The sequence below is a fragment of the Ascaphus truei genome, chromosome 2, assembly GCF_040206685.1.
Source record: "Ascaphus truei isolate aAscTru1 chromosome 2, aAscTru1.hap1, whole genome shotgun sequence".
In the NCBI taxonomy this organism is placed as follows: Eukaryota; Metazoa; Chordata; class Amphibia; order Anura; family Ascaphidae; genus Ascaphus; species Ascaphus truei.
The window spans coordinates 457,303,647-457,320,227 of NC_134484.1; the positions used below are offsets into that span (position 1 = coordinate 457,303,647).

The 16,581-nt window shown below is 47.3% G+C and overlaps 1 protein-coding gene across 2 annotated transcripts in view; it reads right to left on the reverse strand.

Moving 5' to 3' along the window:
• Positions 1-16,086, reverse strand: part of CCDC13 (coiled-coil domain containing 13) — a 47,742-nt gene extending 31,656 nt beyond the window's left edge. For both annotated transcript variants that reach the window (XM_075587999.1, XM_075587998.1), the window contains exons 1-5: positions 15,944-16,086; positions 9,876-10,105; positions 6,118-6,266; positions 4,390-4,532; positions 335-424 (exon numbers count right to left, since the gene is read on the reverse strand). In XM_075587999.1, coding sequence (XP_075444114.1) covers positions 335-424; positions 4,390-4,532; positions 6,118-6,266; positions 9,876-10,105; positions 15,944-16,066 — 735 coding nt within the window. In that variant the 5' untranslated portion in view covers positions 16,067-16,086. The remainder of the gene's footprint in view (positions 1-334; positions 425-4,389; positions 4,533-6,117; positions 6,267-9,875; positions 10,106-15,943) is intronic.
• Positions 16,087-16,581: the final 495 nt, after the last annotated feature.

Below are 16,581 nucleotides of genomic sequence, written 5' to 3' on the forward strand. Positions count from 1 at the left end.
GTATGGTTAATCTGGGAGTCCCATTAGAGCCCAGTCCCGAGGAGCAGCACTGTATGGTTAATCTGGGAGTCCCATTAGAGCCCAGTCCTGAGGAGCAGCACTGTATGGTTAATCTGGGAGTCCCATTAGAGCCCAGTCCTGAGGAGCAGCACTGTATGGTTAATCTGGGAGGCCCCTTTAGAGCCCGGTCCCGAGGAGCAGCTCTGTATGGTTAATCTGGGCCGCAGCCAGAAGGGCCTGTGCAAAATGCAGAGCATGGTTATAGCAGAATCTGAGTCAAAACACAGAGATAAAGCCATGTATACGGCACGATTCAACAATGTAAGACATTTACCGTGGCTCCTTCTCCTGCCCGGCTCACGGGCTGCCCACTTCCAGAGTCCTTCGCAGCAAAAGACTGAAGCTTTGCCGCTGTGTTCTGAAACTTAATGTAAGAAAGCACAGCACGTCACATCCCGTATATCAGGGTCCAAAACACATACACCTCTATTTAAAAGAAACAATCCATACAAGCATGAGAAATCCTTAGCTCTGCACCGTCTACACCAGGGGTGGCCAACTCCAGTCCTCTAAGGGCCACCAACAAGTCAGGTTTGCAGGATATCCCTGCTTCAGCACAGGTGGCTCAGTCAAAGATTGAGTCACCTGTGCTGAAGCAGGGATATCCTGCAAACCTGACTTGTTGGTGGCCCTTGAGGACTGGAGTTGGCCACCCCTGGTTTCCACCCCCTGCCCCTAGTCACTATGCCGTGACGCCGCTCCCTCATGTGAATGGAGCCCAGGGATTCCCTGTGACGGAGAAGTGGCTTCCAACGCATATTGAACAGGTTTTCTGAGCGGATGCCAAATATTAATAACCTAAGCACAGCGTATTTTCAATGAACTGTGCCCGAAAAGCGCTGAGCGGTTACTTCGGACGACGAAAGATGCCCCCAGCAGTGTTTTATCTTTTCAATTTGCATGAAATTACAGCCATAAAAAAATAAGCAATTTTACTTTGACATTCGGTAAGAAATGTCCAAAAATAGACATTGAACTTTATCAAAAGGAATAAAAGAGAATTATTTCATCCCTAGTCAGAGTCGGGATATTCAGGATTAGAGCAATTTGCCCAGTGTCTGTAATTCATTTGTAGCCAAAGAGCAAACAGAGACAGAATAGCCAAGTCTGAGGCGCGTTGCTGTGCAGAGGGGCGTTGCTGTGCAGAGGGGCGTTGCTGTGCAGGGGGGCGTTGCTGTGCAGGGGGGCGTTGCTGTGCAGGGGGGCGTTGCTGTGCAGAGGGGCGTTGCTGTGCAGAGGGGCGTTACTGCGTTACTGTGCAGAGGGGCGTTACTGCGTTACTGTGCAGAGGGGCGTTACTGCGTTACTGTGCAGAGGGGCGTTACTGCGTTACTGTGCAGAGGGGCGTTACTGCATTACTGTGCAGAGGGGCGTTACTGCGTTACTGTGCAGAGGGGCGTTACTGCGTTACTGTGCAGAGGGGCGTTACTGCGTTACTGTGCAGAGGGGCGTTACTGCGTTACTGTGCAGAGGGGCGTTACTGCATTACTGTGCAGAGGGGCGTTACTGCATTACTGTGCAGAGGGGCGTTACTGCGTTACTGTGCAGAGGGGCGTTACTGCGTTACTGTGCAGAGGGGCGTTACTGCGTTACTGTGCAGAGGGGCGTTACTGCGTTACTGTGCAGAGGGGCGTTACTGTGTTACTGTGCAGAGGGGCATTACTGCGTTACTGTGCAGAGGGGCGTTACTGTGCAGAGGGGCGTTACTGCGTTACTGTGCAGAGGGGCGTTACTGCGTTACTGTGCAGAGGGGCATTACTGTGCAGAGGGGCGTTACTGCGTTACTGTGCAGAGGGGCGTTACTGTGCAGAGGGGCGTTACTGTGCAGAGGGGCGTTACTGTGCAGAGGGGCGTTACTGTGCAGAGGGGCGTTATTGTGCAGAGGGGCATTACTGTGCAGAGGGGCGTTACTGCGTTACTGTGCAGAGGGGCATTACTGTGCAGAGGGGCGTTACTGCGTTACTGTGCAGAGGGGCGTTACTGTGCAGAGGGGCGTTACTGTGCAGAGGGGCATTACTGTGCAGAGGGGCGTTACTGCGTTACTGTGCAGAGGGGCATTACTGTGCAGAGGGGCGTTACTGCGTTACTGTGCAGAGGGGCGTTACTGTGCAGAGGGGCGTTACTGTGCAGAGGGGCGTTACTGTGCAGAGGGGCGTTACTGTGCAGAGGGGTGTTATTGTGCAGAGGGGCGTTACTGCGTTACTGTGCAGAGGGGCATTACTGTGCAGAGGGGCGTTACTGCGTTACTGTGCAGAGGGGCGTTACTGTGCAGAGGGGCATTACTGTGCGGAGTAGTGTTGTACCGGGTTCTACATTTTCTGAAAACTGGGTAACGGGTACCTGGGCAAAATGAATCATTTTACCCAGCCAGGTACCCGGTCACCCGGATGGCACTTACCTGCAGGGTGAGGAAGACCGCGGCGACATCTGGGAGCAGCAGCAGAGGTCCTGGCGGCGGTGGCAGCAACAGAAGTCCGTGTTCAGCCGGCGGGAGCAGCAGGCATACAGCACACAGCTGATACCAGTGTGAGCCAGGGAGGAGCCAGCTGTCCAATAGGAACGCTCCTGCTCCGGTCACATGGTTCCCCGATCACACCTGGTATCAGCTGTGTGCTGTATTCCTGCTGCTCCCGCCGGCTGAACACGGACTTCTGTTGCTGCCACCACCCCCAGGATCTCTGCTGCTGCTCCCAGATGTCGCTGCGGTCTTCCTCACCGGTCTTCCTCAGCTTCTGTTGCCGGCTGCAGGTAAGTGATGAATTATTTTCATTTACAGTGACATTACCCAGTTCCTACCCGGTGCCGGGCCCAGCCCCCTGCTGCCAGGTCCAGGTAATGTCCGGGTAGCTGGAAAAGTGCCGGATACCGGGTAATTACCTGGTGCTTGGTACATCACTAGTGCTGAGAAGCCCTTATAAAACTGTTATACTCATTATTTACCAATTAAAACAGTTAGAAAGGACTGGCATGCAGCAGATACACACACACACACACACACAAAGCCACGCCGCAGATACAGACACACACACAAAGCCACGCCGCAGATACACACACACAAAGCTACGCCGCAGATACACACACACACAGCTACGCCGCAGATACACACACACACACACACACAAAGCCACGCCGCAGATACAGACACACACACAAAGCCACGCCACAGATACACACACACACACACAGCTACGCCGCAGATACAGACACACACACAAAGCCACGCCGCAGATACACACAAAGCCACGCCGCAGATACACACAAAGCCACGCCGCAGATACACACACACAAAGCCACGCCACAGATACAGACACACACACAAAGCCACGCCACAGATACACACACACACACACAGCTACGCCGCAGATACAGACACACACACAAAGCCACGCCGCAGATACACACACACAAAGCCACGCCACAGATACACACACACACACACAGCTACGCCGCAGATACAGACACACACACAAAGCCATGCCGCAGATACAGACACACACACAAAGCCACACCGCAGATACAGACACACAAAGCCACGCCGCAGATACACACACAGCTACTCCGCAGATACAGACACACACACAAAGCCACGCCGCAGATAGACACACACACAAAGCCACGCCGCAGATACACACACAAAGCCACGCCGCAGATACACACACACACACACCGCTACGTCGCAGATACAGACACACACACAAAGCCACGCCGCAGATACACACAAAGCCACGCCGCAGATACACACACAGCTACGCCGCAGATACACACACACACAGCTACGCCGCAGATACACACACACACACAAAGTCACACCGCAGATACACACACAAAGCCACGCCGCAGATACATACACACACAAACCCACGCCGCAGATACACACACACACACAAAGCCACGCTGCAGATACACGCAAAGCCACAGGAGTGTTCTCTGTGACCCCTGCTGGATTCCCATGTGAAGCTGCTGCGGGCATGTTACCCTGAACGTGTTCCAGTAAGAGGCGCTGTTCCTTTCTTTCACTTTCTTATCAAAGACTCAGAGCTGCAAAACGGATGCAATATCTGGGCGAAAACCCACCTGGCTTATCACAGACAAATCCCAACTGAAAGCAATGAGACTTTCCCATGCGATAAATGTGGCGCTGTTTCTTACACCAGTATTGTATTTATGCTACGACGGGTCATATTTACTAAGCGATGGTACTATTCAAATGAATGGGCCGAAGGGTGTCTTCCTGCTCTCAAAGGTGTCTTATGGCATAGCACCACTTAGTAAATATGTCCCTAAATTCTTCTTAGGGTGGTTTTTACACCGGGTGTTGGACGTACTCACCTCTTTCTCCAGCTCCTTCACCTTGTTGTTCAGCTGTTTTACTTTGGTCCTCTCACTCTCCATCTCAGCAGTCAGTTCCCGATTTCTTTTGGACAACTCGACAATTTTAGTGGCTGCAACATCTCCCGCCAAACCTGCGGTCCCTGCGGCCGAGGACAGAAAGCAAACACCTATAACCGCACATTCCTTGTAACATGGCGCAGTCACTGAGAGCGCTCCGCCATATACCAATGCAAGGCAGGGAGGGGAATATCCAGCTGCCCCTAGCAAAGACATATACTGCACATTATAATATTATTATTATTATATGCCTGCAGACGTTACCCCCACTCCCCCTCGCCCCAATGCTATGTCTCCTCTTTGCAAAATGCAGCAACTGTAAGTGAGGTTCCCAGCTCTTTACTGGAGCCCTCCAAAAACCATTGTACAAGTCACTCTTCTTTAACAATAAGGGGCTATAGAGGGTAGGAACAGTGTAATCAGGTTTACTACAGCAATGTACTACAGCATTTTTTAGGAGCAGATGGGAAGGGTCGTGAACAAGATATCCATTGTTATCTTAATGGCACATAGCTACACACAGGGTAAAATGCCCCAAAAAATGGAGTTTGTGGTGCAAGGTAAAGGGGGAGAAATATAAAACTGAAGAAAAAGGTTATTTACCGGTCCATGAGTTAGAAAAAAAAAGCCGTGAGAGAGGTTCCCCTGGGGACCGAAACATCTGGCTTTTTTATCTGCATCATTGACCAACAACCTTTTTCTTCAGTTGCTGTGTTGTGCTGGTGTATTGGATCACTTTCGTGATTTGTTTGATTGATTGATATATATCTCAATCTCTATCTCTATCAATCATTGTCTCTTGCTCTCCCTTAAACATTTGAGTGCCCTGAGACAAAGCTTTTACTTCACAAGGTCAGGGCACTCAGGGGGCCCGTGACGTACAGTAGTAGCGAAGTAGAAAGGAAAATCCTCATTTTCAAAGGCAACTGGTGAGGATCGGAAGGGGGGCGACTCCCCGACTTCCGTTTCATCCCAGTGATGGAGCGAAGTGGTCACGTCATCGCTAGTGCCGGAGAGGGTCTGTGGCAATCTGCCCCCCCTCCGGCACTCAAAGGGTTAAGCAGGAGTAGCCAACTCCAGTCCTCAAGGCCAGGTTTTAAGGGTATCCCTGCTTCAGCACAGGTGGCTCAATCCATGGCTCAGTCACTCTGACTGAGCCATAGATTGAGCCACCTGTGCTGAAGCAGGGATATTCCTAATACCCGGCCTGATGGTGGCCCTGTTTAGCCGGGTCAGTCCCGGTTTTTAGGCTTTTGTCCCAACTATTTTGGCCACTGTCCCGGTTTTTTAATCGGTGTCGGCCGCACATGCGCGCTCGCAGTTCACACAAAATTTGGGCCGTTTTTTTTGCCCTAGGACAAATACGGTCACCCTAGATAAGGATCAACAAGGGAGTGCAACAGGGTGACACCATGTCACCAACGTTTTTCCCCATCGACACTAGAAGAATTGTGCAAGACATTGAATTGGGGAGGAAAAGTTCTGTCTTCTTGTGATATGTCCAGCCCACCGCCATCCTAATTTCTTTCCCCTTGTGCTGTGTGCTTCCGAACCCATTCCCCCACATGGGAGCACGGGCCCGACACGCCGCCCACACGCTCTCCCCCCGAGGCACAGCGGAGGGTGACGATGACAGGTTGCTGCTGTGCAGGAGAGTGCCCCGTTTACCTGCCAGCGCCAGCTTGCCTTCTTCCACTCTCTTCCTGAGGTGTCTGACTTCAAACTCCTTCTCCTGTAAGAGTTTGTACAACCTGCCGTTCTCATCCTTCACTTCCCGTAACTGGCCCTGAAGCTGCTCATTTTCATCTTCGAGAAGCCTGCAATGTGAAACAGTTCCTCTCGTTAGATGGATAATATGATGGGATGATATCTAGGGGTTTAATATTCATAGGAGTGAGACCTGGGGTGAGCAAAGTAGGGGGCGGGAGAATTTCCAGGGGGGGGGGAGCGCGGCGGCTACAGAGGTTCCGCGATCTCCCCCGAGGCACTTAAATTAAGTGCCGTGGGGACCACGTGAGGCCTCTGCAGCGTTTCATACCTGATCTTCGGTGACGCGTCGCCATGGTAACCGGCGTCAAATGACGCAGCGGGGTCACGTGAAGTCACGTTGCTGTGGCAACGTGACGTCACATGACCCTGCAGCGTCATTTGATGCCGGAGCCTTGCAGCAGGGGGGCGCGAGCTGGGAGGTGAGAAGGCAGGGGGGTGCAGGGTCAAATTTTTGCGCACCCCTGGTGAAGACCACTGATTATCACCCAACTCCTACGGATATTCAATGCGATATTAATAGGGAAATAATGACTGCTTCTATCTCTATTATTTAAAAACAAAAAAAACAAAGACAGTCTTAAAGGGTCAAAAATAGGTCAGTGTCTATTTTATTTCGGTGCGTTTCATTTAAATGGTTTTTTTTGGGGGTTTTTTCCCCCTGACCTTTAGACCTGTATAGCCAAAGCACTGGAGTTGAGCACCCCTCCACTAATGGCCACTCCCATTAGCTCTCTAGAGCTGGGGCGCTCAAATCCAGTCCGCAGGACCACCCAACAGGTCAGGTTTTAAGAATATCCCTGCTTCAGCACACGTGGTGCAGTCAAAGATTGAGACAGTTGTACAGAAGCTGGGATATCTTTAAAACCTGACCTGTTGGGGAGGTCTTGAGGACGGGAGTTGAACACCCCTGCTCTAGAAAGCCTCTGGCACTCCGTGGGTTAAACACACATGCAGAAACAATATCGTTCTCTAATAGCTTTTCCTGAAAAGTGCCTCAATCCCTCTGCACCTAATCACTGGGAAACTCGCACGCCTCTGCTCACTACGTACCTCCATTTCTCATCTTTCAGAGACTGAGGTCTGCATTAGGACATTGGTTTCCTAAAACTTCTACGTGGGAAAACTAGGAGAGATTGTTACCTGTACGGACGAAACCGCCGAACTAAAACCCAATTTAGAATCGCCTCACCGGTTCAGGCTCAGCAATATGTTTCGCCTCACAAACACATGTCCGTTGAGGGTGCCGGCTATGCAAAATGATCATGTGAAAAAGGTGAACAAAGTATAGGTGCGCAACTACAATACTATAAGTGACGTGATAGGTGTGATGTATAATAAATGGGTGACCTTAATTTAAATTGAAATGTAGGGAGCGTCTGCAGCTGTGACACCAGGGATGGCTCTGGTCCCCCCTATAAGCATACAAAAAACACAGCGCACGACGCTCATAGTGCATTAAATGATAATTTTAGTAACCAAGTAAGAAGGTAAGTAATGTGCGTACATTTAAACAAAATTAAACAAGCATTTCAGGGTTATTGTTACCCAAACACCAACGGACGCTCGTGATGGTCTCGTGGCTCTCTCCTTCTCACTCCAAAACAGTCTCGGTGTAGGGCCTGGATAGTCTCCACTCCAGTCACTGGTGTGCCAGCCCCATGCCTCAGGGTAGGTCTTAAGCAGTCTCAAGTCTTTCAGTAAGCAGCAGTCCCGATTAATGTGCGCAATGCCCGCTACTGCACAGATCCAGCTGGCAATCGAGCAGCAGAGCGCACGCTGTTTGGCGTCCTGCTCAAACACTTCCTGGTCTATGACGTCATGCGATCGCGAGAGTTCGCCGCGAGTCTGCAAATCACCGGACCGGTTCTCTGGGAGTGCTGTCTTGTAGGTGGCTCGCAAAGGTCTTACAGTTCTTTAATCCAACGCGTTTCGAGACCACATGGGTCTCTTCATCAGGGAATAAAGGCTAAACAATCTATTGGCATTTAAATACCCCTCGCATGTCACCGATTGGCTACCTAATTGAGGAGTTTAAGCCAATCACATGGCAGCGGGGAGGAGTCAAACACTCCATAGCAACCGAGAATGCATCTAGAAAAAAAGCTAAAATCAACTTTATTAATAAACATTTGAACGAACAATAACATAAACGGTGTCTCTAAAATAAAGAAAAAAGAATTAGTACACACTTTAAATGAACAGCTATATTCAAATACCAGTGGTGGTACAAACATATGACCACTGACATGATTTATTTTGAAAACATTTAAATTTTATTCTATTTTACTTTTTGAAATATGGAATTTTATGCTTTTTTAATGTACTCATAGTTTTTAGTTCGTGCTTTTTTTTCAAAATAAATCATCAAGACAGCACTCCCAGAGAACCGGTCCGGTGATTTGCAGACTCGCGGCGAACTCTCGCGATCGCATGACGTCATAGACCAGGAAGTGTTTGAGCAGGACGCCAAACAGCGTGCGCTCTGCTGCTCGATTGCCAGCTGGATCTGTGCAGTAGCGGGCATTGCGCACATTAATCGGGACTGCTGCTTACTGAAAGACTTGAGACTGCTTAAGACCTACCCTGAGGCATGGGGCTGGCACACCAGTGACTGGAGTGGAGACTATCCAGGCCCTACACCGAGACTGTTTTGGAGTGAGAAGGAGAGAGCCACGAGACCATCACGAGCGTCCGTTGGTGTTTGGGTAACAATAACCCTGAAATGCTTGTTTAATTTTGTTTAAATGTACGCACATTACTTACCTTCTTACTTGGTTACTAAAATTATCATTTAATGCACTATGAGCGTCGTGCGCTGTGTTTTTTGTATTTTTGTGTGCAAAATGATCATGCCTTCAAAAAGCAGGACAAGATATTAGTGAGTTCTGATGTTATTTATTTAAAAGGTCAAATGGTTCTACCTACAATATAATTGCTGGAATGTTGTTCCCCTTCATTACCACAGACCATTGGTGGGATAAACCTGCGCCCCCCCCCCACCCCCCTGCCACTGGCTGCCCTAGCAGCCCGCTGTCTCCCTCTCTTCAGTGCAGAAGGAGCGGAGACTGTGGCGGATATCCCATTAGACTCGATAGGCTCGGGCCTAGGGCGGCAGAATTTGGGGGGCGCTTGCCAGCCACTCGTGCGCATGCGCAGCAATGTGACGTCACACGGCGTCGCCATGGCAACAGAACGGCGCAGCGCTGGAGGAGCAGGGCGGCACCAGGTTAGTGCCTAAAGGTGGCGGTTTTTTTTTTAACCCCGACACTGAGCGGAGATGTTGCCTGTGTGGATCGTAGCTCAGCTCCAGTCCTCAAGCCCCACCCGCCAACAGGTCAGGTTTTCAGGAGATCCCTGCTTCAGCACAGGTGGCTCAATCAGATGCTCAGTCTTTGACTTAGCCTCTGAGCCACCTGTGCTGAAGCTGGACTATCCTGAAAACCTGACCTGTTGGAGGCGCTTAAGGACTGGAGTTGAGCACCCCTCCCTGGCACACTATTTGCCACAAGATGGTGCTAGCATCCTACTGAATAACAAACGATGTTGAATACATTTTAATGCTTAAAGCTGCAGTCCCGCCTACAGTTTGTGCTTTCGTTCTTCTGAAAACCAGCTACACAGGGAACAGCTTATCTTACAGTTCCTGCTTTAAATACCTTTTGCCGACATCATTGGAAGCTTCTCCTTGCACTTCAAACAGATTTAGCTCATCCTGTATGCCAAAAGTGTCCGTCTTGCTGTGACTCTCGTCCTTGTGAATTTTCTCTTGGTGTTTTTCTTTCTTTCTTTCCCTCAGCCTCTGAAGACGTCTCTCCTGCTGTTCCTGCAGAGCCCTGAACTGGACACGTAAGTTTTCATTCACTACTTCGTCTGACTCCATGATGAGCTGGAATACAAGTGACATGCCGTGTACGTTACTCGGGGGCTTATTCTGAGCCGTTCCATCAGGCGGGGGCTGTTCCGTCAATCCTGCCCTTTAACAATGCATTATGGATTCAAGTCAATGGAAGATCACGCTGGATTTCATGTGCTTATGTGTACCGGCATCTGATTAATCTGTCCCTATATTCTCCAGAAACATGTCCCTTGTGTGACACTTAGAATGGAAGCACTCAACATATTGGCACATATATTTTCTAAGCTAAGCTACGCAGACACTTTAAAGCAGCAGTCCATGCGGCCGTTCTCTCCACGCACCCCCCCCCCCCCCTTTAATATGCGCATTAATACAATCCACACAATGATAAGTAATTAGCTAAGTTGCCGATCGATCCGTTCTCCTGAGATTGATCGGCGAAGATTGGGCTCGGGGGTTCACTAAATGGCTGTCAATGCAGCAGAAGAGGACCAAAGATGCAAAGTTGTGTGAGGACAATCATGTGACCAGGCAGTCACGAGATACAATTGGTGTACTGCAAGAGAGAGGGCAGGGCTCAAAAAGAGGTGTGGCAGAGCCTGTTTCAGAAGAGGAAGGGTATGTGACTTTGTAAATGGTTTCTATAGAAACAAAAAATCGATTACAGGAGAACAGACCAATCTGCAATTTAGCTAATCACTTGGCAGCGCGCGCGGATTGTATTGATGCACATATTGAATGGATTTTTTTTAAAACAGCAGCTTGAACTGCAGCTTCAATTGAATCATTGCATGAATCGCAATGAATACTGTATGTAACACTGCTGAAATACATAAATATTCACAGTGAACCTTTAAACATGTCTATATAATCGTATCATTAGTATCACTATATCTTTATTTACACAGCTACAAAACAAAATATAACCTAAACCACCTGCAGTATGCATTCACTTGCCAGGTTCACCAGACTCATAAGTGTTGACTACTTTCCCCCATCTACAATGCACAGTAATCGGCAACGGAAGAGTTACTTCCCAACTAGAGATCATTGATTGGTACAAGGAAGTGGCTTTAGGGCATTAGAGGAGGCCAGTTGTAATTATGGCTGTTACCCACGAACGCTGTTAGCATCTTCTTACTCTACACTTAAGTATGCTTGTTGGTTGGAAAAACATAGTTGTATCAGGTATCATTGATTTTGGACTGGGTGGGACTGCTAGACCTGAACAGCTCCTTTAATGTGTTGACTTGTGTCCCTGTATTCCTCCTTCCACCCCTATCTGCTGTTCTTGGAGAGAGAGGCGTGGAGGTGTTGTTGTTTTAGCTGCCTAGTGAGAAGGTCCCTTGGTCCCAAGAAGGGAGAGTGTTAATCCCAGGGCAGCAGAGAGAGACATTGTTGGTACAATGAATCGAAGAAACCTATTTAATGTACATTGAACCTAACATCCTCCAGCTAAATGATGGAGATGAGATCAACTCCATTAAAATGAACGGGACGAAAATCTTCCCCAGCAAAGGGAAGTGGCTTCGCAGCATACTGAAGAAGGGTCAAAGAAAGAACAATGGGGACAACCATAAAAAGAGGACGGTGCAAAACTAGAAGACTTTAACCAACCCACAGTCATGTATCAGCTACCACAAACCCGTAACCTCTTGTACTTCAATGAATTGATGTATAATGTTTGTGTCAGATTTAAGGGTTCTGAATATATTGTGATGCAAATAAGGCAAATTGTGTCCTAATTACCTCAACATTAACACAACTGATCTGCAGAAATGGTTATAATCAAAAGAAAGAAATAAGAGGAAGAATAATGTTTATGGTGACAAAGGAAATATATTAACTGTGTTTGGATTTACCTAGTTTGATATTTGCCAATAAAAGGCTGCATGATTCATTCCACAGATTTGACGGGTGACTTTTTTCCACATGCATAGGACCACAATACATTAAGTTGTGATTGTGTTTGTGCACTGAAACACCCCTACCATAATAATAATAATAATAATAATAATAATAACAGTTCTTGTATGGCCAAGCAGTGAGAAAACGGCGTTTGAGGTGGTGACTTGGTTCTGGCTGCGCAAAATAGCGCAGTTTGCTAATTTTCTATGCAGATGACGAAATCTTACAAAATTGGGTATTCATGGACTATTCAGTAAACTTTGAGAATGCATTTCCCATGGACAGTCACGGACAGAAATCTCGTCTCTCCCAGGCAAGCCAATTTGAGGAGAGTGAGAGCAGAGGAAAAAGAGAGATCAATATTTTTATTTCACTAGTTTATGCATAGATTATTCCTCCGGAATACAGGCAATTTTGCATGAACAACATACCAGTTTAATGAATAGGCCCTACAGGAGCTCACTAATAAAAGTTAGCACGGTCATTAAAGCCGGACTGGAGCTGTTCCATGATCCCCCTTACGCCTGGAGTCCCCTGGTTGACGCGTACCGGCACTGAGAGGGAACATTTGCTCACTGGACACTGGCTGTGAGGTCAGTGCTTACTCCCGCGGCCACAGAAAGCTGCGACATCATCAGGACAGGACATAGCGACTTTCTATTTGGGGCCATATTTGTAGTTTTTAGTATTCATATAGCACTAAAAAAAAACTACAAACAGCTTTTATTTCCCCGGGGGATCCCTTGGTTCAGGTACAAACGGGGGTTTTGGAGGGGATTACTGCTTTAAAGGTGCCATTTTTTTGTCCAGAACAATGAAATCTAACCGATTCTTGTCCCATGAAGTTGGCATCAGGTTTACCATAACTTACTGCAATGTGTGTCTACCTTTCCACTTACCCTTCCTTATAGAGTGTAAGCTCCCTGGGACAGGGCCCACCTCACCTACTGTAACAATGCATGTTAATGGTTGTTATTTTATTGCTTTCCTCCTCCAACCCTATTGTACAGCGCTACGGAATATGTTGGCGCGTTATAAATAAATGATAATAAGTGTACTGAACAAAAGGGGGACATGGCCCATATATGGTGGCTATGCCCAGAAATTCAGAAATATTGGCTCAAAATTCAAAATCTAATAAAAGAGGTCTCGGACCTCACAATCCCTATAGGTCCACTGACCTACATACTGGGCAGGCCGATAGAGGAAATCGAGCGCCCAGTATGGAAATTAATCTCCTTCATATTAACGGCGGCAAGATGTTCAGTTGCGTCATCTTGGAAGAAGATACCACCCCCCACAGAGCAAATGGTAAAAAAGAGACTCAACGAGGTAATGCTAATGGAAAAATTGACAGCATTTCTCAAGCACGCGACAGAGAGGTTTTACTTAATATGGGAACGTGGATAACCCGCAGGTAGCAAAACCTATATCCTCGGCCCAATAAGGGCTGCCACGGAGCTTTTAGTGTCCTGCTGCAGTAGGGAGCGCGGGGGGCGTGCCACAGACAGGAGGGCGCGTGTCAGAGTGGAGTGGGGCGTGATGTCACATCCTCATCTAATTGGTTGTGACTGCTGTGCTCTCATTGGCTCTTACCCAGTCACGTGACATGCCATCGCACCGGAAAAACTAATTTTTACGGTCTCTCCTTAGAAGCCAGCACTGCCCCTTAGTACATGGATGGCCAACTCCAGTCCTCAAGGGCTACCACCAACAGGTCAGGTTTTCAAGATATCCCCGCTTCAGCACAGGTGGGTCATTCAGTGACTCAGTCTTGGACTAACAAATAAAATCCACACTTTTCCATAAAATTGCAATCTTTGGGAGTCCGGAAGTCCCAAATCTCACAGATTTTGGCCTTTGGAGGTGGACATCTCTATAAAATTAATAGAATTGTTGCTGCAGGTGGCATCAATATTACTATCAACATTATTATTATTTTAGGTAATCATTTATCAAAGTGTGAATGGGACTAGAGAGCACGGAGAAGCGCGGCCTTTGTTATGTGCGCACTCAGAGCACCGCTGCTTATTACATTATTAGTTTGTCCGGGATGGGAAGGGAGCGAAGATAGCAGGGATACACCATGAAAAATAAAAAATAAATGCATACAATAGTGTAATAAGTTCTTTTCAATCTGGATAAAACATGTATGTCTTGGCTCTATAGCAATGCCTACTTACAGCAGGTCAAAAGGTAAAAAGCATTGATCTACACAGCAGGTAGAAAGGTGTCAGGATCTTCAGGAACAACAGCCCAGGTTTACAGCATAAGAAATCAGCACCTCAGCTCAGACGTCAGTAGATGTGAGTGGATCAGAGACATGCAAAAGAAAGGCAGACCATAGTGTCGATCGTGCATAAAATTTATATAAACAAACAACAAATTTTAGGAATTGTACTCACATTGTGTACATAATCATAGTTCACATAAGGCTTTACTTGAGGCAAATGGAGTGCTGGTTCAGTGTGGAGCATGAGGTGTGCGATTCATTGCTCCTGAGGAAGTTGTCTAGTACGACGAAACGCGTAGAGCCACTTTCATTGCTGCAGCTGCTCTTTCTACTGAAGGCTTCAGAGTTGCTGAGTTCCCCCACCGTTTGCCTCCAAGACCGGATGCCGTCACCCCAACAGCGGATGTGACGTCAGACGCCATCTCCCACCCGGTCTGTTGTGAGTCTAAGGAGAAGATCCCCGGTGAGCTGCTCCACACTGAACCAGCACTCCATTTGCCTCAAGTAAAGCCTTATGTGAACTATGATTATGTACACAATGTGAGTACAATTCCTAAAATTTGTTGTTTGTTTATATAAATTTTATGCACGATCGACACTATGGTCTGCCTTTCTTTTGCATGTCTCTGATCCACTCACATCTACTGACGTCTGAGCTGAGGTGCTGATTTCTTATGCTGTAAACCTGGGCTGTTGTTCCTGAAGATCCTGACACCTTTCTACCTGCTGTGTAGATCAATGCTTTTTACCTTTTGACCTGCTGTAAGTAGGCATTGCTATAGAGCCAAGACATACATGTTTTATCCAGATTGAAAAGAACTTATTACACTATTGTATGCATTTATTTTTTATTTTTCATGGTGTATCCCTGCTATCTTCGCTCCCTTCCCATCCCGGACAAGCTACTATTGAAAGGAATCTGTACACATTCCTGGAAGGTTGAGAATTTGATCAGTGATCACCTTGACACATTTTATTTTGAATTTTAATTTTGTGCACTATTTTATCACAGATTGGGTGTGGTTAGCGCCGGTAACAAATCACTTTAAGTTCACTTTTATTACATTATTAGTAACAGGGACACGCTTACAATTCCACTTTTTTTCTTCTTTAATAAAAATGGATTTCTTTTAGAGAGCCCCTCCCCCTTTTTTTCTTTTAAAATGTTTATATATATATATATATATATATATATATATATATATATATATATAGCAATTAGGAACAAAGAGCAACAAAAAACAATGGGCATACCATATAAATACTTTAAATATATTTATATTTTGTTATAGTGTAACATGAACGTAATAGATTTTTTTGCATTTGTTTTAAGCATTTTAATTATTTGGGTGGGATTTGCGACCCCCCTCCCCCCCCTTTAAATAAACTTGAAATAAAGGTTTGAAATACAGTAGTTGAAGTTGCAGGAAATGAGGATGAAATGTAGCCAGCAAAATAAACATATGAATGACAGTGCGCAGCGCGCTATCACAGGGAAGGAAAGCCCCCCACCCCCTTCCTACCACTGTGGGTAGTAACAATGATAATAATAATGATAATACTAATAATATTTATACTAATAATGATAATATTAATGATGATAACCATTCTAATAATACTGATAATACTAATAATATTTATACTAATAATGATAATATTAATGATGATAACCATTCTAATAATACTGATAATTATAATGCCAGTGAGGCCTGTGCTCCCCCGCTCACCCCCGGGCTCCCCTCTGCGTGGCCCCGGCCGGGCTCTGCTCGGTGCTGCGGGTTATTGTGTCCTGGGCAGGGGGGGGGGGGGGAAGTGGAGAGACGCCTTGTCGCTAAGGCAACGGTTACCATGGAAACCACGCGTGGGACGTCATCAAAGCGCGCGCACTAGCCGGATGCCTGGCTTTTTCCCCATAGGGCACACGTGGGTGAGCAGGAAGCGGCGCGCAGAGTCCGTGGGTGGGGGATCCACAGCGTCGGGGCCTTGAAGGCACCTTATTAAAGTGGAGCTTCTCGCTATAGTGTCCGTGTCCCGTGTGATTAGTCTCTTTATACACAGGGCAGAGCGTGCCTGGCCTCCCGGGGGCAGCAGCAGTTAATGATGATTGTGTTTCATTACTTGCTTATGAGGTGGGTGAAGCAGGAATGATGGATAAAGCAGTCACTTCCAGCCAGGGCTTCAATCCCTAATGAGCAGATGCTTTCTGATGTTTAGCAGGAGAATGTGACGTGTGTCTTCATGTTAATAACACACCAGCTGATCTGGTGGGGTTAAAAGGGGTCAGGCTTATTTTGCTCTAGAATCCCTGTAGCAGCTTGGGATGGATGCTCCATTTCGTTCAGTGATGCAATTGCCTTTGTCAGTA